At 37.5% G+C, this 23239-nt stretch overlaps 1 protein-coding gene across 2 annotated transcripts in view; it reads right to left on the bottom strand.

The window, feature by feature from the left end:
• LOC150093657 (complex III assembly factor LYRM7) overlaps positions 1 to 23239 on the bottom strand; it is a 93184-nt gene that overhangs the window by 22322 nt on the left and 47623 nt on the right. For both annotated transcript variants that reach the window (XM_090412632.1, XM_090412631.1), the window contains exon 3: positions 4477 to 4547. In XM_090412632.1, the coding sequence (XP_090268758.1) occupies positions 4477 to 4547 (71 nt within the window). The remainder of the gene's footprint in view (positions 1 to 4476; positions 4548 to 23239) is intronic.

Here is a 23239-nt window from a genome sequence, read left to right as displayed (position 1 = left end):
ACCGACAAAACCTGGTAATACGACAAAAAATGAAAATTGCTCAAAAATTACCAGCAAATCTTGACCACAAACTTACCAGTTTCCATAAATTTATTATTCAGTTGAAACAAGAACATAAATTTCTATTGTCAAATACTGGAAATATGGATGAAACTCCTATGAGCTTTGATATAAGCATATCTAAAGGTAGTAAGAGCGTGCTAGTTCAAAGTACAGGTCATGAAAAAACAAGGTTTACGGTTGTGTTGTAATGTTTGGCTGATGGAACCAAGTTAAAACCAATGATCATCTTCAAACGTAAAACTAAACCTAAGATAAAATTTCCTTCAGGTGTTTTTGTACATTTTCATGAAAAAGGATGGATGGACGAAAATGGTGTGAAAGGATGATTAAATAATGTGTGGAACACGCTACGAGGAGGTATAATGAAGAAACGTAAAATTTATTAGTATGGGATATGTTTCGTAGTCATTTAACTGAGAATACTAAAAGTCTTCTAGAAAAAAATAACACAAAAATTGTTGTTATACCAGGTGGTTTAACTTCTATATTGCAACCACTAGACGTCTGCTTGAACAAACCATTTAAAGATCACATGCGAGAAGAGTGGAATAATTGGATGTTGACTGGTGAAAAATCATTTACAAACGGTGGGTCTATGCATGCTGCATCACTTGATATGTTGTGCAATTTTGTGATCAAAGCATGGAATAAAGTAAAAGTAGAGAATGTAAGAAAATCATTTAAAAAGTGTGGTATCTCTAATCTTATGGATGGTATGGAAGATGATCTGCTGTGGGACACTGTTGATGATGAAAACGAAATCAATTCACCGGATTCGAACTGGGATCCATATGACGATCGTTTAAACAATGAATTTGAAGAATTCATCATCTATTTTCAAGTTGATGAAAAAAATTAACATGAAAATGAGATTAATAATTATTATTTGTTTTTTAAGACTTACATCTATTGTAATATTTTAAATAAATTTAAAAGAAATTCATCCAAGAAATTAAACATGACCCAGTATAACATGACCCATGATTTCGAGTGGTTTTCTGTAGTATTTGAGAGTCATCTTATATGCTGACATATATAGTAATTAAGATGAGAAATGAGATGGAGAATATACAAAATGAAATTAATCACATAGTGGATATAAATAGAAGAATGAAAGAATCAAATGAAAGATAGTGCAGAAAAAGAAGTAGCAAATGACTCAAGAGTAGCACTGTATGGAGATTCTATTATAAAAGGGGCATGGTGGATGAAAGAGTGCACATGGTCTGTTTACCAGACTTTGTGCTCTCAAGGTCTGCATCTGAATGGTTTTGAAATGAGTCATCTGAAAAGGTTGCTGCTGGAAGGAATTGTAATCAGTAATGCAAACTAGGTATCAGTAAGTCAGAGATGATATAAATGAGCAGGAGTGCAGACTAGATGAGACCAATGCAAATGGTGATGAGAATGTGAGAACAGGAATGCATGTTGAACAGGACAATGTGTTGGGCCAAGAAGATCAGTGTAAAGAGAAGATTCTGAAAGCAATAATGAAGCATATATGGAAAAGGTCAGCATAGGAATGGAATGGCCTGGAATACATTGGAGAGGGGTATATGGTACAAAGGGTAAGAGTGAGCAGACAGCATCAAGTATGGAGAAATCACAGATGAAGGAGAGTATCATGGGTAGGACTGGTTATAGATCCAGAAATGAACTGTTATGCTTATTTACGAATGACATGAATATCAGAAATAACAGAGATTGTTGCATTGACTGAGTTTATTCGCCCAGAATAGTTAGAATAAGTGAAACATGGTTGGATGAGAATGATATTTTGAGAGGAAGAGAAATGGAAGGGTATGCTGTTTTTTGTGAGGATAGGAAGGACAAGAAGAAAAAGCAGTATGGTGTGAGGTGGAGGTTGATGAATGAGATATTTGATTAGGTGTTGCTACAGGCCAGGGAATGTAGAAGGTGAAGAAAAGTGATGGGTAACTGAGCTTACTGAGCATGCAAATGGTAATCATTATGGGTGATTTCAATTTTGGCAATATTTATAGAAATGAAGAGATATCAGGGAATACAGAGAATGAATACGAGTTCTTAAGGGACAACAGCGTTAGGCAATATGTAAAGGAGGGTAGACAAAGGCTGAGAGTCTTTGATCTGATTATATCATCAGAGGATGTGATTGTGAATGGAGTGTCTAATCTTCCTACCCCAGTTGGTGCAAGAGATCATAAAGTGATAACCTGGGCCAATCATATGAGAACTTCTATGAAGAAGGGATATATTACAAAGCTGGTGATTATGAAAAGCTTAGAAAAGAACTGGGAGCTAGAGCATGGAAAGAATGGTTGGGCAGAAAATACAGAGATGTTGTTTGGGATTTGATGAAGAGATATTTAACATCATCAATGTCTGATTGTATAAGGTAAGAATATAATGAATGAATGAAAAGATTAAACATGAAATCTGAAAGAAGGGACTGTGCAGGCACATAAGATGAATGTTGGCAACAACAATAATCAGTTGCATGAAGAGTACAAAGAGCAGGTCAGGAAGGTGATCTAGTTGTTAAAGAATAGCCCAAGCTAAAAAAAATCCCAGTGAGTTCTATTGATATGTGGCAAATAGAAGAAAAACTGGAAGAATGATGCCAGTTGACGACACTGACAGATTGGTAACTGATGCAGAGATACTTGAAAGATTCAACGAGCAGTTTATCTGTGTATTTCATTCTCATGCAGACAACATTATCAGAAACTGGAGTGTAAGGTGTATGGTGAAGGGACTAATGATGAATGAGCAGGAAGTATCTGAGGAATTAAATAAACTTGATGTTAATAAAGCAGTAGGACTTGACATTATATCACCACATGTTTTGAAAAAATGCTATATGGAAATAATGGCACCTTTGGTACACCTGTTTAACATGAATCTTGTAACAAAGCAAGTCCCAAAGGAATGGAAGGTGGGAAAAAGTTTTCCCCATGGGGATAAGACTTGGTCTACAAATTATAGGCCAATCTATGTGTCTGGAGTTATTAAGGTGTTAGAGAAGTTGGTGAGAACTAGAGTATTCTTTATGGTGGTCAGCATGGGTTTGTTAGTGGAAGGTCTTGGTTTAGGTTTAGCAATCTGCTTACGTATCACAACATGGTGACAGATTCACTGGATAAAGGAGATGCACATACAGTGGTATACTTGGATTTTTCAAAGTCCCTTGATAGAACTGCACATTACAAGATAGTAGCTAAATTGAAACAGATGGGATTAAATAATATACTAGTGAGCTGGACAGCTGATTGTCTATCAGAAAGATAGGAGCAGGTTGTGTGTGGAGTAGTAACCCAAAAGAGGAAGGTCATTAATGGAATGCAACCAGAGTGGGATCTGTTTTTAGAATTTCTTTATTGTTTAAGTTGTACATTTATGACATTGGGATTGACTTATCTGCAGCTGTGTGCTGATGATGCAAAGTTGAAAAGAACTATGATAAGCAGATGTTGTGGCTTTGCAAAAGGATCTTAATAGACTATATGAGTGGGCAAGTGAGTGGAGCTATCAGTTTAATGTTGCAAAGTGCAAGGTTGGGATGCAGAGTATACAATGAATGGGAAATTTTGAATGAGGTGGAAGAGATGAGAGTGCAAGAGATCTGAGAGTGATGGTGGACAGAGATGAAGTTTAGGATCACACTGCTAAAATTGTAAAAACATCACACGGATGATAATAATAATAATAATTATGGGACAGTAATGAGGTGGACACTGACATGCAGAAGCAAAGAGGTTATGGAATCCTTGTATAAAAGCTTTCATCAGGTGGCATGCAGACTATTGTGCATAGATTGGGTTGTCTGGTTTTCAAGGAGGAATAAGAATGTGCTGGAGAGGGTCCAGAGAAGGTTTACTAAGTCATTGTCAGGTCTATGGAATGTCAGATAATGAGGAGAGATTGAGGGAATGCAAGTTGCAGAGCATTCTGAATAAAGGAAGGAGAGGGTATATATGATTAAGACATAAGTTAGTGAGGGATTGTTAACATATTAATGTGAAGGAGATTTCTCATAGAGTAGAAGACAAAAGATAGAACAAGAGGTCATCCCTGGAAGCTGTATGAGGGTGTATACAGGGGAGAGAAAAATGCATGTTCTTTGCATGGAGTGCGATTAGTGAGTGGAATGCACTGCCTGAATGTGTGATGAGTGCAGAAACTATAAATAGGTTTAAGGCACAGTTCAATGATCTTTTTTTACATGTGAGAGAGAGAGAGTATGGACCTCTAATGATGAGTCCTTTGACCTCATGGAGGTCAGACATTGATAATAATTCAAATACCAAATTTCAACAAGCCAGGCCAGAGCTGTTATATCAAATTTGAATAACACGAATTTAATAGTCAATTATGCATTTTATCAGATGCACCTAAAAATATTCTAAAATAAAGATGAATGGAATAAATTACCTCTTGTATTTTATTATGGTCAGTTTCATCTTTATTCTTAAGGAATTCTTCTCTTATTTTATGACCTGCAGCTGAGAGGAAAAACTATTTCATTCAATTGAAAATATAAACGTTTCATATATTTTTAAGTATTTATTGCTATTAATGTCACACAAACTAAACCAAACAGAATGACCACCTGACTGCAATGCAAGAGATATCTTGTCATTCAATGTATAGTTTATCAGCCACCACTTCAGATATACAAATCACTTTGGAACCATGCTAATTATATCATCTGATGATCGAATATTCTGTAACAAGCTTTTTCATGAAGGGGTTCTGGAAAGTTCTAATAAACACCTAGAACATGTCTTTTTATACATCCTAAAAAGAAATTTTCTGAGAAAACATTCTTATATGAAAAAAAAAAGCATTTTTGTTCTAGGTGTTTATCAGAACTTTCCAGACCCCTCTCCCCCTCCATAAACACTTCTTGAACTAACTCTTACTGCTTAAACTACCACTAGAACAGTTTTAAGCAATTCAACATAAGGTTGCAATCCTGACAAAACTAGAATATGTATTTACTTGCACAGCTTCTCACATATGACTGCAGCCAGCAAACAACAATGCTTACATATATGCTCTGTGATAAATGACCCATGATGAAAGCTGAAAAGGAGCATGTTACTGTTTCAAGAAACTTGCAGAATAACAATGCGCATTTGGTCTGGCTTGAATTATGGCAATTAATAAAAATAATATACTATGAGGACAGTATATTACATCTGTTAATTGTATGTATTCTGGCCAGTATGCCTGTCTAGTATGATAAAAAAAAATCAAGTGTCTGCAATCACTTGTTTAGTAAAATTCTTCACTGTGGCTGAAACAGGTTAATTTAATTTTTTAAAACCAATTCTAAACCCAACTGTTGGGGATTATTGCAAAATGCAAGGTAACCTATAGCTACCAGCAGTGTAAGCAGGTTGAAGTTTATAATTACTATTAACATCTTTACTTGATGAGAGAAAAGCCTCGATATGTGTGTATACTTAGCATTTCACTTGAGTTTATTTACAGTCAATGGAATTTTTAACAAATGTAGGAATTCTTTGGGCATGTGTGGACAGATTTACGTGTTCGTCGTACATGTTGTTTATTTTTTAACAGTATATATTAGAACACAGAAATTAGCTGTGTGGCAAATTAGCAACCATTATCCGCTCACTCAAGGCCAGCATTCCCCCTTTATCATATACAGGAGTCTACGAAGTACCCTGCTTATGTAATCAAGTCTACTATGGTCAAACAGGAAGAACTGTAAACATCTGCATCAGCAAACACAAAAGATACATCCGGCATTATCACTATGGCAAGTCATGCCTAACATACCATGCTTTGGATACCCCTGCACACAGGATCAACTGGAAGAACACAAAAGTACTGCACAGAAGCTCTTACAAGTCGGAGAGATTGTTCTTAGAGGCAACAGAAGCCCTGAAACACACTCCAAATCTCAACAAATATGGCTGTATAAATTTGCCTAAAATCTGGAAAACAGTCATCTTAAGAAAAAACTAGTACCAGTATTTTTCTCTGTTTAGGACTCTCGTCTTATGTGATAGCTGCAATTTTTTATTTTTTTTTTCAGACAGAGGGCGCCAAAATCAGGACTCTAGTCTTTGTGTTGCTGCTACAATTTTGTGTAACTAGTCCGTTGATTACACCATGTTGTTATAGTCTCGCGTATTGTGACAAACTGTGTTTTTGTGCTCTGAAGATGCTGGTTATAACACCAGCGAAATATCAGCAATAAGTTAATAAATTAATTATTTACTTATTTTTCTGTGTTCTAATATATACTGCTAAAAAATAAACAACAATTCTTTGGGCAATTTACTGACTGTTTAACCAAAGCATAAAATAGAAAATAATAACCACAAAAAGTGATCTTAAACAGACTTGTACTTTGGTAACATTACATGTGATTGGAAAGAGGACAGAAGATGAGGATCATCATCATCATGCCTTTCAAGGATTAGGTCTAGAGTGGCCTGTTCTGGCCTTAGAAGTCATCATTGAATATCTTAAGAGGACATCCTGGTTTTTTTTTTCCTAATGGTTTGTAATTAAAGCCTTGTTTTGGTAATCTTTCTGTTTTCATTCTTTCAACATGTTCCATCTATTTATGTGTATATTTTTTAATTTTTTCTATTACTGATTCCTGGTTTTAATTCTTTCATAATTTCTTCATTTCTTTTATGACCAAATAGGGTATACTTTGTAGTTTTTCTCATAAACTTCATTTCAGCTGCTATTAATCTTTGTCTTTTTTTTTATTGTTCAGATTTCACTTCCATACAATAGGACTGGTAGGGCTAATGTATTGTATACTTTTAATCTGGTTTGTTTTGGTGCTAGGTTTGGTTTAAATATAGTTAATTACACCTGTTATTTTTAAATATTTTACAATTTTTAGGTTTATATCTTTTTCATTTTCATACAAGGTGGTATCAAAAAGTTACAAGACTAGCTCTGTTTACGAGAAATTACTTTATTTATCTACGTTTATACACTATCACCTTCAAAATAGTCCCCGTGCATAGCAATACAGTGCTCCCAGCATTCCTGCCACTTCTGGAATATGTCCTGGAAGTCTTCTTTTCGAAGGGTGTCAGGCACCTTCTGCAATTCGTGCTGGATCTCCACAATGGCATCAAAACGGCGACCTTTGAGCTGCATCTTCATCTTTGGGAAGAGGGCAAAGTCCACAGGAGCCAAATCTGGTGAGTATGGTTGGTGCGGATCATGTTGTTTCTGACGAGAAACTCACATGTGAGGAGAGCTCGGTGACAGGGTGCATTGTCATTGTGGAGCATCCAGTTTTTTGCACGCCACAGATCAGGTCACTTTCGCCGAATGTCCTCCCTCAGATGCCTTAAAACTTGGCAGTAGAACTCGCTATTGATGGTCTGCCCCTGGGGAAGAATTCTCAATGCACAATGGCGCGAATGTCGAAAAAGACGATGAGCATGCACTTGGTCGAGCTGTGGACCTACCTCGCCTTTTTCGGTCATGGAGATGGCCTTTTCCACTGCGAAGACTGTTGCTTAGTCTCAGGGTAATACCCATACACCCAAGTTTCGTTACTGGTAATGATCCTCGACATGAAGGACGCATCATCCACGGTGCACTGAGTTCTTGGCAGACTTCGATGCAGTGTTCCACATCCAAAATTTCTCATTGCGCTTTCATGTGATTCTTGTGTACCAATTCCAACATTAAAATCTCCCATGATAATTTCAAAATAATATTTATCTTTATTGTAAGTTGGTGTATAGACTTGGATAACCTTCAGAGTATATTTTTTTTTGAGAGCTGGACAATTTCAACTTTATTATTATTATTATTATTGTTCTGGGAAACTCCAAGGAGTCGACAGACTCATCGAGGGAGGCCCTAACATCATGTCTGGAACAACTATTTAACATTCACACAGTATCTATCATATCTTGTCTTGAACTCATTCACGGTCGTAGCACATACAAAAGACTCTGGAAGCCTATTCCACTCATTCACCACTCTCCAAGTAAAAAACCTAGCTCTAACACCTTTGTCAACCACGCTCTTGCCCAGCTTCCATGCATGGCCCCTAGTCCTCCCACCACCAGTCATATTTTCAAAAATATCTTCTGGATCAATCTTATAAAAACCCTTCAGTAATTTGAATGTCTCAATCATATCACCCTCCTTCGCCTATCGTCCAATTTCTGCAACCCACAAATCCTCAACCTATTCTCATAAGGTTCATTCCACAGTCCTGCTATCATCTTGGTCACTCGTCTCTGGACCCTCTCCACTTCCTCCCCATCACGAAGAAACCCTGGTGCCCATAACTGGGCACAGAAGTCCAGATGGGGTCTTATCAAGGCTCGATATAGAGGAACAACAACTTGTTTGTCTCAGCATGTTAAAGTATTTTTCATAAGCCAAGTGATTTGGTTAGCTGTTTTAGTCACTTTTGCAATGTGCCCCCTAAACTTCAACTCCCTATCCACCAGCACTCCCAAATCCCTGGTGTCATCAATCTCCTGGAGTGCGGTTCCACCAATGCGATATACTGCTGCTGTTCTTTTCACCCCAAAGTGCATAACCTTACACTTTGCCACATTAAACTGACATCCATTTTTCCTAGTCCAGTCCTCCAAACTATCCAAATCATCCTGTAAAATTTTGACATCCTGTGCACTCACAATTGCTCTACTCAACTTTGCATCATCAGCAAACAAGTGAACACTTCCTCTCAAATCCTTTCCAATATCATTGATGAACAAATTGAAAAGCAGTGGTCCAAGAACAGAGCCCTGCGGCACTCCACTAGTCACAAGACGTCTTTTTGACTCCACTCCTGAATAAACCACTCTCTGGTATCTCTCCTTCAACCACCCTCCTATCCATCTTACCAACCCTATATCTATCCCCATCTGCTCCAGTTTACTGATTAGGGTTCCATGTGGTATCCTGTCAAAGGCCTTGGCAAGGTCCAGTAGTATCACTGTAAACCATTACTCCTATCCAGTTCAGCCGTCACTGTGTTATAAAACATGAGCAAGTTACTGAGGCATGATCTACCCTTCACAAAACCATGTTGTCCCCCATACAATATCCCATTTTCATCTATCCAATCCTGTATTCTTTTCTTGACTAATTTCTCTAAGACCTTGACAATAATTCCTGATATGCTAATCGGTCGGTAATTTACAACAGCAGTCTTGGAATCACCTTTATGCAGTGGAACTATTTTCCCCTCCTTCCACCCGCTCGGGACTAACCGGGACCCAAGACTCAAATTAAACAAAATGGTCAAGGGTACTGACAATTCTTTAGCTGCTTCTCGTACTACACAAGCTGGTATACCATCCAATCCCACAGATTAAGGTTACATTGAGGTTATGCAATAGACTACTCACCTCCACTTCATTCACCACAATTCCCGTATAATCTACTGGTTTATTCGTTTCTGCAATGTCACCACCTGGATGATATATTCTTGCAAAGTGCATACTCAGTAACTCAGCTATCTCAACTGATTCAGTTACCTCCCTACCATCGGCATTCTTTAAAATCATTCTGCCATGTACATTTTTCCTTTTACTTGCTACATTTCTAAAAAACTGTTTAGGATTCTCTTTAGCCTGCATGGCCAATGTTCTTTCGTAATCCTTTTTTGCTTTTCTTACCACACTCGTCACCCTTCTGGCCTGCGCTTTATACCATTCATGTGCTTGCCGGTCACCTTTCTCCTTAAATTCCCTCCATAGTTGTTTCTTTTTTTGCAGCTCAAGCTTAATGGTGTTATTCATCCATTTAACCCCTACTTGATTTATTATTCGGACTCTAGGTATACAGTCAGCCATTGCTTCATGCAAGCACTTCCTAACTACCTCCCATGCACTATCAACTTCTAGTCCTTGCAGTTGTACATGCCATGGCACTGAGCCAATCAAACTCCTAAGCTTGTCATACTTTCCCGCCCGATAATTCCACATGTACCCTGTCTTAATTGAAAATTCTACACCTTTAGCCACCTCCCAAGTCAAGACCCTATGATCACTCTCACCGATTGGTGGCAATGTGGTCATATTTGTTACAGCCAAATCTTCAGATGTAATTACTAGGTCAAGCACTCTCTGACCCCTAGTATTTTCCATTACATGCTGTCGCAGATAGTTATCCCTTAATCTTCTTCTTCTTCTTCTGCAGCTTCTCCCACTTAAGTGGGGTCACTGTTTATTATGAGTCTCCTCCACGCCTTCCTGTCTTGGGCTGTCACCACATCCAAGTTCTTCATCTTCAAGTCCTCTTCTACCAGCTCCCTCCATCTCTTCTTTGGCCGCCCACGCTTCCGCCTTCCTTGCACATCCATCTGCATGACCCTTCTTCCCACATATTCGTCCTCCCTCCTCATCACATGACCAAACCATCTCAACCTTGCCTCCTGTATTTTCGCTCCTAAGTTCGTAACTTTCACTGTTCCCCTGACATAGTCATTTCTCAGATGATCCTTTCTGGTCACACCGCACATCCACCTAAGCATTCTCATCTCTGCTACTTCCATCCTGCTAATGTTATTTTTCCTCAGGGCCACAGTTTCTATAGCATATGTCATAGCTGGCCTCACTACTGTCCTATAAATTTTGCCTTTCAGATTGATCGGCACCCTCTTATCACATAACACTCTAGCCACCTCCCTCCAGTTCCTCCAACCTGCTTGTATCCTGCATCCCACTTCCTTCTCACCTCCTCCATCTTCTTCCACTGTCGAACCTAAGTATCTAGAGTCTCTCACCTTCCTGATGACATTTCCTTCCAGCTCCAGGTCTGTCTCCTGGCCACTGCCCACTGCGCAACACATATACTCTGTCTTACTTCTGCTCAGTCTCATACCTCTCTCTTCCAGTACTTTTCTCCATCTTTCCAGTTTAGTTTCCGCTTCTTCTCTTGAATCTACACACAGCAAGATGTCATCTGCATACAACATTGTCCAAGGTGCATCTTCTCTCACCTCCTCTGTTACCACCTCCATCACAATATTAAACAGAAACGGACTTAATGCTGACCCTTGATGCAAGCCAACTGTTACTTGAAAACTTTCTGTCTGTCCCAAACAGGTCCGAACACTTGTCTTCACATTTCTGTACATTTCCTGCACCAACCTGACATATTTCTCCGGCACCTTCTTCTCCCTCAGACACCTCCAGACTTCTTGCCTTGGCACTCTATCGTATGCTTTCTCCAGATCAATAAATACCAGATGTAGCTCCCTTTGTTTCTCTCGATATTTTTCCATCATCTGTCGTAACCCAAAGATAGCATCTGTTGTTGATCTTCCAGGCATGAAGCCAAATTGTTCCTTTGCAATCTCCACCTCCTCCCTCAATCTACCATCAAGAACCCTTTCTAGGATCTTCATTGTGTGGGACATCAACTTTATTCCTCTGTAATTTTTACAGTCTTGTGCATCCCCTTTACCCTTGTAGATGGGAACAAGAGTACTCTCCCTCCATTCCTCGGGTATATTTTCCTGTTGGCAAACTTTCATGAACAGGTCCCACAGCAGGTCAATTCCCTCTTCCCCCAGTGCCTTCCCTGCCTCCACTGGAATTCTGTCGGGGCCCACCGCTTTTCCATTCCTCATCCTCTTCATGGCCTCCGTCACTTCCATTCTACTGATGTTCTGCACCATCCCCTCAGAAGGCTGCCCATCTCCTCTGTGAGTCCTTGCATTTTCCTCATTCAGAAGTCCCTCAAAGTATATTTTCCATCTGTTTCTTACGTCCACATCCCTCCATAATACTCTTCCTTCAGCATCTTTGATCTGCCTCACATGTAAGATGTCCTTAGCTGCTTTATTTCTACATTTCGCTAGTTGGTAAATTTTTCTCTGTCCTTCCTTTGTTTCTAATTGATCATACAGATCTTGATATGCCATGGCCTTCGCCTGTGCCACAACTCTCTTGGCTTCTTGCTTTCTCTCTTTGTACACCTCTCTGTCCTCTTCCACTCTTGACTCATCCCACTTCTGCTTTGCCTTCCTCTTAGCTGTCACTGCCACTTGTACATCATTATTCCACCACCAACCCTCCTTCTGCTCTCTAATCTTTCCAGATGTCTCACCAAGCACCTCGATTGCACAGCTCAGGATTACTTTTGAATTATGTTTCCACCAATCTTGTACACTTTCCAGTCCATCCGAAATCCTCTCTAACACTCTCTCCCTAAAATGATTCCTCACACTCTCTTCTTTTAAGCGAAACCACTTAATTGTCTTCATCCCATGGCAACCAGAAGTTCTTATCTTCGATCTTAATTTAAAGTCTGCGCACAGCAGTCGGTGTTGTTGTGCTACCTGATCTGTTGGAATTACCTTACAATTTGTTACAACCTTAAGATGTTTTCTTCTAGTCAAAATGTAGTCAATTTGTGAGCTGTTGTTACCACTTCTAAATGTTATCAAATGTTCTTCCCTCTTGAAGAAAAACGAGTTCACAATTGCCAGATCAAACGCTACTGCAAAGTCCACAACCCTCTCTCCTTCCTGGTTCATCATTCCCACTCCGTGGCCACCATGCACCCTTTCACAGTCTCTATTCTGTCTTCCTATGTGCCCGTTCAAGTCTCCTCCGACAATCACCATCTCATTTTCTTCCATTTCCCTCATTTCTTCATCTAACACGTTCCAGAACTCATCTTTTTCCTCTGCTGTACAACCAACTTGCGGGGCATATACACATAATACGACCACCCGCTCTTCTCCAAGACCCAATTTCATTCGCATGATCCTGTCGTTCCTTCTACCCACGTCCAGTACTTCACCCTTCATTCTGCCACACACCACAATTCCTACACCATTTCTTCCCTCATTATTCGCTCCAGAGTAGAACAATTTATATCCATCTCCCAGTTCCTTTGCCTTTCCCCCTTTCCACCTTGTCTCCTGCACACATAAAATGTCCAACTTCCTTAATAACCGCATAAAATCCAATTCCTTACTCCCATGTGTCCTCTCCTCACTCCAATCAACGCGACCATAGTTGAAATCTCCCATAATAATCACCCTTCTTCCACTCATTTTTTCTATTTGCTTGTGCATACTGTCACCACCATCTTTTCCATCACCTGGTCTATAGCAGCACCCAATTGTATATTTAGTTCTGCTAGCCACAATCTCACACCAAATGGCCTCAAATGTGCTCTTTTCTCTATCCTGCAATTCAACTTCTATTCTCCTTGGCTTATCAGCTATCATCAACAATACTCCCCCTCCCCATTTTATTCTCCCTGTCATTCCTCAACACACTATACCCATCACATTCAATCCCACTAGCTATATCATCTACAGTCAGCCATGTTTCACTAATACCAATAACCTGTGGTCTGGAAGTGCCAACCATGGCCAAAAACTCTTCCTTCTTGTTTCTAATACTCCTAGTATTAGTGTACATGAATTTAAGACCCCCATTAGCCCCAACCCTACCTTGATGCCTTATATTAACTATCCCACTCTGGTTTGTTGTTCTTATTTGCTCTAGCATATTATATTCATTCTTACATTCAACTGCCTCCCTAAGGACTGTATATCTACTACTCCCCCTTAACAAATATAGTTTCCCTGAATTTGCACATCCACTACATTCAGCAACACTCTCTCAAGTCTTCTTACACCATAACCATTCAAATGCAGGCCATCCATCTTATATAGATCCTTTCGCCCATCAAACTCACTCCACACGTCCACAAATTCCACACCACTCGTCATACATAACCCACGCATAAAGTCATTCGCAATTATGGCCATCCTTTTAAACATTTCACTGTCATACCGTGGCAAAAGACTAATCATTCTAACTCTCTTACTCTTTTCTTTTGCTACCTCAAACAATTCATTCAGGTCTTCTATCATTTCCATTTTATCTCCTTTCAAATCATTCGTACCTGCCACAACAATCATTTCTTTCACCCTTTCCTTTTGCTCTCTAATAGACTCAGTTACATCCTTTATGGTCGCACCAGGTTGGTACGATTTTGTCAAATCCTCTACTAACACATCTCGTACTAACAAGTCTCCATACAGCACTCTATCCTTCATTTTGTTCATGTTCACATTCATACGCCTATTTTTCCTGTCATACCTTTTATTACTGGTTGGTTCATTCAGTCGACTTTTGTTCATGCACTCTAGCTGCTGTTTTGCCCTTTCTATCACACCATTCAACAACGCGATCTCATTCAATGCATCTATCTCATCTTTTTTATTCTCTGAGAAACCATTAATACTATCATTCACACTTTCTACATTCACACTCTCATAATTCTCATGTACAACCTTGCCGTTTCTTGTCATATTCGCTATTTTCTTCATTCTGAAGTTTGACAAAATTATCACACTCACATTTTTAATGATCCTTCCGCAGGTGATGAGATATACTGCTAAATTCTATTATATTGTTCCTCAATTTTCTGTTGACCATGAACCTAACTCCACTGATATTTCACTTATCTTTGTCTCTAGAGTACAATACATCTGTTTTTAATTGAAGAATTTATTTCCTGTTACATTTAACTTCACACAATCCAAGAATATCCTATTTTATTCACTTCAGCTGATTTTCACTTTCAGCAGTTTCCAATGACTTTGTAGGCATTGCCCACAAAGTATTCCTGGTGAGATTTTTACAAGGTAATTCATCATTGCTTCCCCCCCCCCCCCAATTTTATCTGGGCTCAGGACCACCATATGACTGGGAGGTATTCATAACTGTAATCCATGTGTGTTCACAGGGCCGGTTTGCCTGTTCTGGGGGACAAAAAAACCCGAGTTTCTGGGCGTATAAATCCCCTACCTCCGTACAAGTACCGGCTAACTCACCCTTTAATCGAAAAAGACCAGATAAAGGTTCCTCACATCACTGACAGGAATTGAACTCAGGTCTTTCCAACCAAAGGGCTTTGTCTATACTGACTGAGCGATGGAAGCTCTTCAGTTAACTATGCTTTACTATTCAGAGTCCTATAGTTTAATGTTCCAAGGTCTAGTTTCCAATGGTAGGATGATTCTTAGCACTCTTCCACCCCTCTATTTAACTGTCTACTGCCACAGCAACAATCTGGCCTGTAGGGAATGAGGACCACTTTATTCCTACCTGGTTCATCTTGGAAGTTTGGGCCATAATTCATCAGGCTGATTCACTATAGACTAGTGAATGGCAACAGTTTCACATAGGATCACAAGTCGCAAAACCATGAATATCTTATCACATCAACAGAATGAATACATCAAAAATGGATCAACACAAACACTTAAAAATTCTTTTATGTATACACTTTTATAAAACTGCTAAACAACATATCCATTGTTTGGTAGCTTTTATATATATATATATATATATATATATATATATATATATATATATATATATATATATATATATATATATATATATGTCTGTGTAGTCACATATATATTCTTTTATATATTTAATTACATATATATTTTTGTATCTTATAAACACATGCACATGTATTCCCAGGCTGATTTATTCGTCATGCATACACTTTCTAATCACTGTATGTGACTAATCTTTTTATCATATATGTTTCTATGTGCAATTTTATATAAATGTGCTAATTTAATTTTCTTTTCAATTTAGTAATGTTTCTTTAAACCTCTTTACCATACACTTTTACATTTTTGTAACAAGCTTTGCACTTCAGCTATATTTGTTTATAACTGTGTTAATGTTCTCAGTTCCCATAGTGACTAATCATGTGACTAATCTTTTTATCATATATGTTTCTATGTGCAATTTTATGTAAATGTGCTAATTTAATTTTCTTTTCAATTTAGTAATGTTTCTTTAAACCTCTTTACCATACACTTTTACATTTTTGTAACAAGCTTTGCACTTCAGCTATATTTGTTTATAACTGTGTTAATGTTCTCAGTTCCCATAGTAACATTATCCTTGCCAGAGAGCAGTGGAACGAAAGAACTCTGTACTGTCTGTTCATTCCTTTCTAGCTTCATGTAATGGTTCATTCTTTTTGTGTATTTGTGTACTCACTGTTGATGTGATGAGTTACTGATCATGAAATACAAGTGGTTTATATTAAATTCCTTATTTTCCTTATGTAATTTACATATACAAAGAGTTAATCACAGAATGCATTTAAACATGGAAGAACACAGACATTTGAAGACTTTCTAGAAAAGTCTGGGACATCAGAGTTACCAGGATGGCCTCATGTGCATAATGACTAGAAGGTAAACCAGGGTAGTCGAATGTTACTTATGGCAAGTAATGAGTAGTATCCTCTCAAAGTACAGAATCATGAGAGAAATGGAACTGATGATTTTCAAAATATATGGTATCAGGCAAAAGTGGACAGGAAAACATATTTAGTTGGATGTTGCTATAGGCTGGGAAATACAGAGGGTGATGAGCAGAAAATGTTTAGGCAAATTAGTCTGGCAAGGACAAAATAAGCAATCATTACTAGGGGAACATTATGGGCAGAGAAAATAGCAAATAAGGGAAATGAATTTTTGGAATTCTTGAGAGACATCATATCTTAGTCAGCATGTGGTGCAGGGAACATGAAGATCAAAAGTTTTGGATTTGGTCACACTAAAGAATCTGATCATGACTGAGATGCACCTGTCTCCAGTTGGTTAGAGATCATGCAACTATTATTTTGAACAAAATCTCCTGGGAAGATGACTTTGCTATTAAAAAAAAAGGTGGAATAAAGAAAATCAACATTTTTAGAAAGGAAATCAAAAAAGTTCAGAAAAAATAGTAGCATTAAGGGAAAGACAGAGACAATAACTAAATTTAATTAGATTCAACTTTTAATTTCTGACAGCGTATATCCAAAATGAACACATGCAACTTTTGAAATGAAACTATTCAAATAATATGCAATTGGAAAAAAGTAAGATCATTAGCAACAGAAACGGAAAGTTGAGTTTCTGTCAAGAAAGGCAAGCATGATTTTTTGAGAAGAACAGAAGCTGAAATGAACATCCATAAAATTGAAAATCAGGTAACACATCTAGGGGAGAATATGTGGAAGGTTAGAAACATTTGTCCCAATCCTAATGACATCTACTTCTCTCTGCTTGACTTTTCCTGACTGTAAGATAGGAGAATATACAGTAAGGTTAAGCTATACAAGTGGAGAATTTCGGCCAACTCCTCTACAAATTGTGGCTCTGAGCAATGCATATCCACAATACTGCTTCTAGGCACACCCGGTATAACAGTACCAGCAAGACTATTTACTATCCAACCACAGATCTCAGACCCTTAGTTAGCTCAGTGCCAAGAAGTCAATGCATGTTGAAGGGGAGAAATGAATAAGGTGATGTACAAATTCATTACCAACAAGCGAAATCACATGCATAAACGTAAAATTTTCCAACTCTTACACAAGCAAAATAGTTGTCACTTTAAAAACTTCAATGTTCATAAAAGAAAAGTTAATTTTCCAATGTGTAATAATAAATTATTCATCCCACAAGATGGATTGATTACCATATTATTGGAATGGATTCTCCTTATTCTGACATGCACTGAAGGGTCTTGCATCTGTGGGGGGAACAGTACTAACCTAACTGGAAACTTCTTCAAGCACTGGCATTATATTCAGCCTAGTACACAGTGTAGCATCCAGTCAATTGGATAATCAATGAAAAAACAGAAGAATGGTTCCAGATGTTAAAACCCAATACGAACAGTTATTTTCAAACAAAACATATGAAAATCATTGAATAAAACTATTTAATTTTAATGGAATATCTTTTATTTTAAATACTTATTTAAAGTATATACATATGTATCTTTCTTGAAGAAAATATTGTGTCACTAATAAAACAGAAATCTGAAAAGGCCCAAATACACCCACACATATGGTTATTAGTTAAATTTTATTTTCCGTCACTTTCTGACAGTAGGTGCATTCTTTTTTATACAGTAAAACCCCGAAGTTATGCGGTAGATAGTGTTGACAGTGATGTTTTCTCCTTCGTGCAGGACACCAGAGTGTACAGAGGATTTGAAATTGGAAGTGATCACTATTTAGTCTTGAGCAGGATAAAATTGAATTTCATATTGAAAAGAATAACATGTAAGAAAGTTTTAAAGCAAATAAAATTAGAGCAGCTCTCAGATGTGAACTGTAGACTAAAATACACAAAGATTATTGAAGAAAAAATGAAAGAGTTTGAGAACAGGAACCAAACCTTGGAGATTCAGTGGCAAGCCTTAAAGAAAACCTTGATTGATTCAGCTAGCGAGGCATGTGGTGAAGTTGTCTGTAAGGATAGAAAAATTAGAACTCCATGGTGGACACAGGAAGTTAAAGAAGCAGTGAAGGAAAAGAAAAAAGCATATCAAAAGTTCCTGGCAAATAAGTCAGCTTGTGCTCTTAGAGAATACAGAGACAAATGCAAGAATGCTAAATACTGTGTAAAACTAGCTAAACAAAAATCATGGGAGGACTTTGGCAAGAACATAGAAAATAAATATCAAGACGATGGCAAAATATTCTGGAGGTTGTTGAAGAAGCTTAGGAATGGAGGAAAGAGTGCTGTAAAAGGAGTTAGAGATGATAAAGGTGAACTGAAAACGGGAGAAAAAGATATCCTTGAAGTATGGAGTAATTACTTTGAAAATTTGCTAAATGAAACAAGCAGTGATGACAGCACAGTGATAAAAAAAACTCTAGGCATGCAGTCAGGAACACATATCCATACTTGAAGTAGAAAAAGCCATCAAAGGCTTGAAATGTGGAAAGGCAGCAGGAGTAGATGATATTCGACCAGAAATGCTGAAGTATGGTGGTATAAAAGTCTTACAGTGGCTGCACTGCATAATTCAAAAGGCCTGGACAGATTGACGAATTCTCGATGATTTGAGTAGAGCTCTCATAATACCCATATATAAAAAGGGAAATAAAACTGAATGTGAGAATTACAGAGGTATATCCCTATTGAGTATTCCTGGCAAGATATATGCAATTATATTTGAGAAACAGTTGAGAAGAATTGTGGAAGAAAATTCTTGGTGAAGAACAAGCTGGATTCAAGTCAAATAGAGACTGTCAGCATCAGATCTTCACTTGACGACAAATAGTCAAGAAATCATGGGAATATAACAAAGATCTGTATTTAAGTTTTGTCGATTTGGAAAAGGCATATGACAGGGTGCCAAGAGAGAAGCTATTCAGTACGCTACAGTTATGGTGTGAATGGGGCATTATATCAAGCAATACTTAGTCTATATTTGAGTTGTAAGTCAGCAGTTAGAATTGAAGGAAGTACAGGAAGATGGTTTAATGTTAAATCTGGTGTGAGACAAGGATATGCATTATCCCCTCTGTTATTCATTATTTATATGGATCATATTATGAAGGAAAGTGGTATTAAACATGATATCAAAATTGGAGATGTTAATGTCAGCTCTTTGCATTATGCGGACGATGTTATACTTCTAAATAAATCTGCTACAAGTCTGCAAGATTCTCTGACTAAATTGAATAACTGTTGTAATAGATATGGAATGAAGGTCAGCAATAAAAAGACAAAGACAATGAAAATAGGCAGAATCATTGAAAATGTCAACTATGTTGTGAATGGAGAACCTGTGGAACAAGTAAAACATTTCAGCAACTTAGGCACGATTTTTAGTGAAGATGGTAAATTAAATATGGAAATAGACAAAATCAACAAAGCTGGCATGGTAGGAAGTCAATTGAATAAATTCATATGGCGTAAGAGAGAAATTAGTCGCAACACTAAATTAGCTGTATACAAGACAGTGTTCAAACCAGTTTTAACTTATGGATCTGAGAGCTGGGTCAGAAGTAAAACACTTGACCAAAGACTAGAGACCGCATATACGAGAGTCCTGAGAAAGATTAGAGTAGTGAATAAATGGCATCAATGGCAATATCATATTAAAAACAAGGATATTAGGAAAGAACTTGACATTGTCGGCATCCAGGAATGCATTAGCAGAGCTAATCTCAGGTGGTATGGTCACTTAAACAGAATGGGCGAGGAAAGGTTAGCAAAACAAGTGTTCTCTGCCATTTTGGCAGGAAAATGACCCAGAGGAAGACCAAGATATAGGTGGATTGATACAGTACAATGTGCCTTAGACGATAGAAATATAAGATCTGATAATGATAATACTGTAGTCTTGACAAGTAACAGACTGATTTGGAGGAAAATTGTAGATATTAAGTTAGTAATGATGTAAATTTTTCATGTAGTACTATCATATCCTGTACACCCTTTGAGGGTACATGTCAGGAATTTGATGATGATGACATACAATTGGGAACAAAGGTTTACAAAAACACCTATATTTTTTAAGAAATATAATCATAATTGTAATTTTTCGTACATAAAAAAAAAGAAAGTTATTTCGATGGTTTCATAAAATCTAATAGATTCGTCTGATGGCATAATGTCTTTTTCTTGTCACGCAAAATTTCTTCATAGCAAGCTAATGATTTTTTTATTCCTTGCCTTGTGGCTACAATTCATTCCTCGTTAGAATCTATGTCCTCCAAAATCTGTAAACCTTTCTTTTATGATTGTTCTTACTGTGGATTCCTGTAGATCAAACTTCTTTGCTAGCTCACAAATTTTCATCCCACCTTCAAAATCCTTAATAATGTTGAGTTTTGTTTTCCAAAGTCAATGTTTTTCTTTTCTTGCTAGCTGCAGAAAAATCAGACTTGCTTCTTTTGGATGACATTATTATTTTTTATGTGATAAAATTTTTATCAAGAACATAACATTAAACAATTGCAAGGTTTGTAGACTATAAAAATCGTGTATGAATGGAGACTGCACAAAACACGTCAGTGCTTGTTCACAGTGTGCGACAGTGGCGAATGCAGCCGGCGCCTAAAACATCCGACTAGTGGTGAGGCGTGAAGTGTGACGGGAATACGTACATATAAGAAACCGCGTAACTCCAGATTCGCGTAAGTCGGGGTATGATTGTATACACATTTTACACACACACACTGCGTGTGTGTGTGTATATATAAAATTTTAAAAAAGTGCAGTATTTGCAAAATTATCAGACTATGCATCTCTTATTTAGAAGCTCACATTACATTATATCTCTCGTCATCTAAAAAAAAATAATCTGCTTTAATAAGGAATATTAGACAGAATATACAATTAAATTCTGTAGAGACATTTAACAAGTCTGTCTACTTAGGCAAAATAATTATTAAAACGGAAAACAAGTTCTTGAAACTAGTACAACACAAATGGAAAATTTAAAAACAAAACAATGAGGTCCTTACGACAACAAAATTATCTGATACCTTAGATCAGTGTTTCTCAAAGTGGGGTATGCGAAAGGTCTTCAGGGGGTACATGGCAATTTTTGGCAATGCATCATTAACGCATGGAATCATTATATTTCTTAACAAATAGTGCAATTAGAGACAACTGGGATAAAAACAGCACAAATAATGAATCACATCTCCCCTCCAACAGAAACTACTGTATAGACTCAAGAAAAACCATATGTTGCCAGTGTAACATATGGTTTTGCTTGACACCACCCCGTCATGAACGTGTTAAAACTAAGAAATATATAGTGAATGTGTTTCAGATATTATGAAACATATTCACTATATATTTTTACTGTATTCACTATATATTATTTACTGAAACCCATTCCAGGGATTCAGTAAACTCATGTACATAGAATTGATATATACTGTGTATATATATATCAATTCTACAATATATATATTATCATTCATATTTACTCGGTAGATAATGTTATAAAAAATTAGTTTGAATGACTATATACAGAGAATGAAAAAGAATAAGGTTTAATGTTAAGATACTACTAGTTTTGTTGCATGCACGCACACACCACTTGACTGGTTAGTGTATCCACTCTCCAGCCAAAAGGCTGGAGGTTCGAATCCCACTGTGGGCATGGATGTTTGTAACTGTGAAAAGAGTAGTGGTGGTGGGCAGTAGATGGCGATGATGGTTAGAGTTTGTTTGTGGATTGAGTAGTGGAGACAGTTGTAGAGTAGGTGTCCTCCCTCAATGAGCCTTTGGACTCCCTGTAATAATAATAATAATAATATATATCCTCTTATTCCTGTCTAGTACATTTTTCACGGGCACTGTTCCCATCATATGGAGATATTCAGTTGTTTGCAGATGATGCAAAGTTGGGACGAACCATAAAGAGTAGTGAAGATGTTGTGGCCTTGCAAGAAGACTTGAATAAACTGAGTGATTGGGCAAGCAAATGGGGATGTGAGTTCAATGTTGCAAAATGTAAGGTTTTAAAATTTGGAAAACAAAGATGGGATGCAGAATTTATGCTTGGTGAGAATATATTGTTGGAAGTAGAGGAAATAAGAGATCTGGGGGTGATAGTGGATAAGGATCTAAAATTTAGGGGACACATCGCCCAAATTGTGAAGACAACACAAAGACTTCTGGGAATGAAGCGGAGGACACTGACGTGTAGAAGTAGGGAGATTCTTGTTCCATTATATAAGGCTCTGATTAGGCCACACATGGACTATTGTGCCCAGATTTGGTCACCAGGTTTTCAGAAGGACGAAGAGATGTTGGAAAGGGTCCAAAGACGACTGACTAAGGTAGTTTCTGACCTCTGGAATGCTGAGTATGAGAAAGATTGAGAAGATGTAATTTGCAGAGTCTAGTGGAGAGAAGGAAGAGGTTCTACAGAGAATAGTGGGAGATCAGGGGAGAACCAGAGGTCATCCCTGGAAACTGTATAAAGAGGGTGTGAGTAGGGGAGTAAGAGGCAGGTTTTTTTCGTGCAGAGTTGTGAATGATTGGAATGCCTTGCCTGAGAGTGTGGTGTCTGCAAGGAGTTTGAGTGTGTTTAAGACATGGTATGATGAGATGTGTGTGTGTGATAAAAGGACCTCCCAGATGAGTCTTTGACTCTATGAGGTCTTGTTTAATAATAATAATAATCATTATTCACTTTCTTTCTTCTAAGCATATATAAACACAAATAACTGATAGTCAACATTCATACATAGTTCATCTTCAAATTTATCAAGTCACCTTCTCCCTCTCTTCAATTGTTTTTTTTTTTTTGCAACTCACACCCATGAAAGAGATTTGGGGATTGTAAATCTATAGTATATTAGAACTATAGGTTTACAATATATGGTACTAATG

The sequence above is a fragment of the Typopeltis vanoorti genome, chromosome 23 (genome assembly GCF_054136105.1).
Source record: "Typopeltis vanoorti isolate ZY-2024b chromosome 23, IOZ_Tvanoo_1.0, whole genome shotgun sequence".
Classification (NCBI taxonomy): Eukaryota; Metazoa; Arthropoda; class Arachnida; order Uropygi; family Thelyphonidae; genus Typopeltis; species Typopeltis vanoorti.
This window is presented reverse-complemented; position numbering and strand designations above follow the sequence as displayed.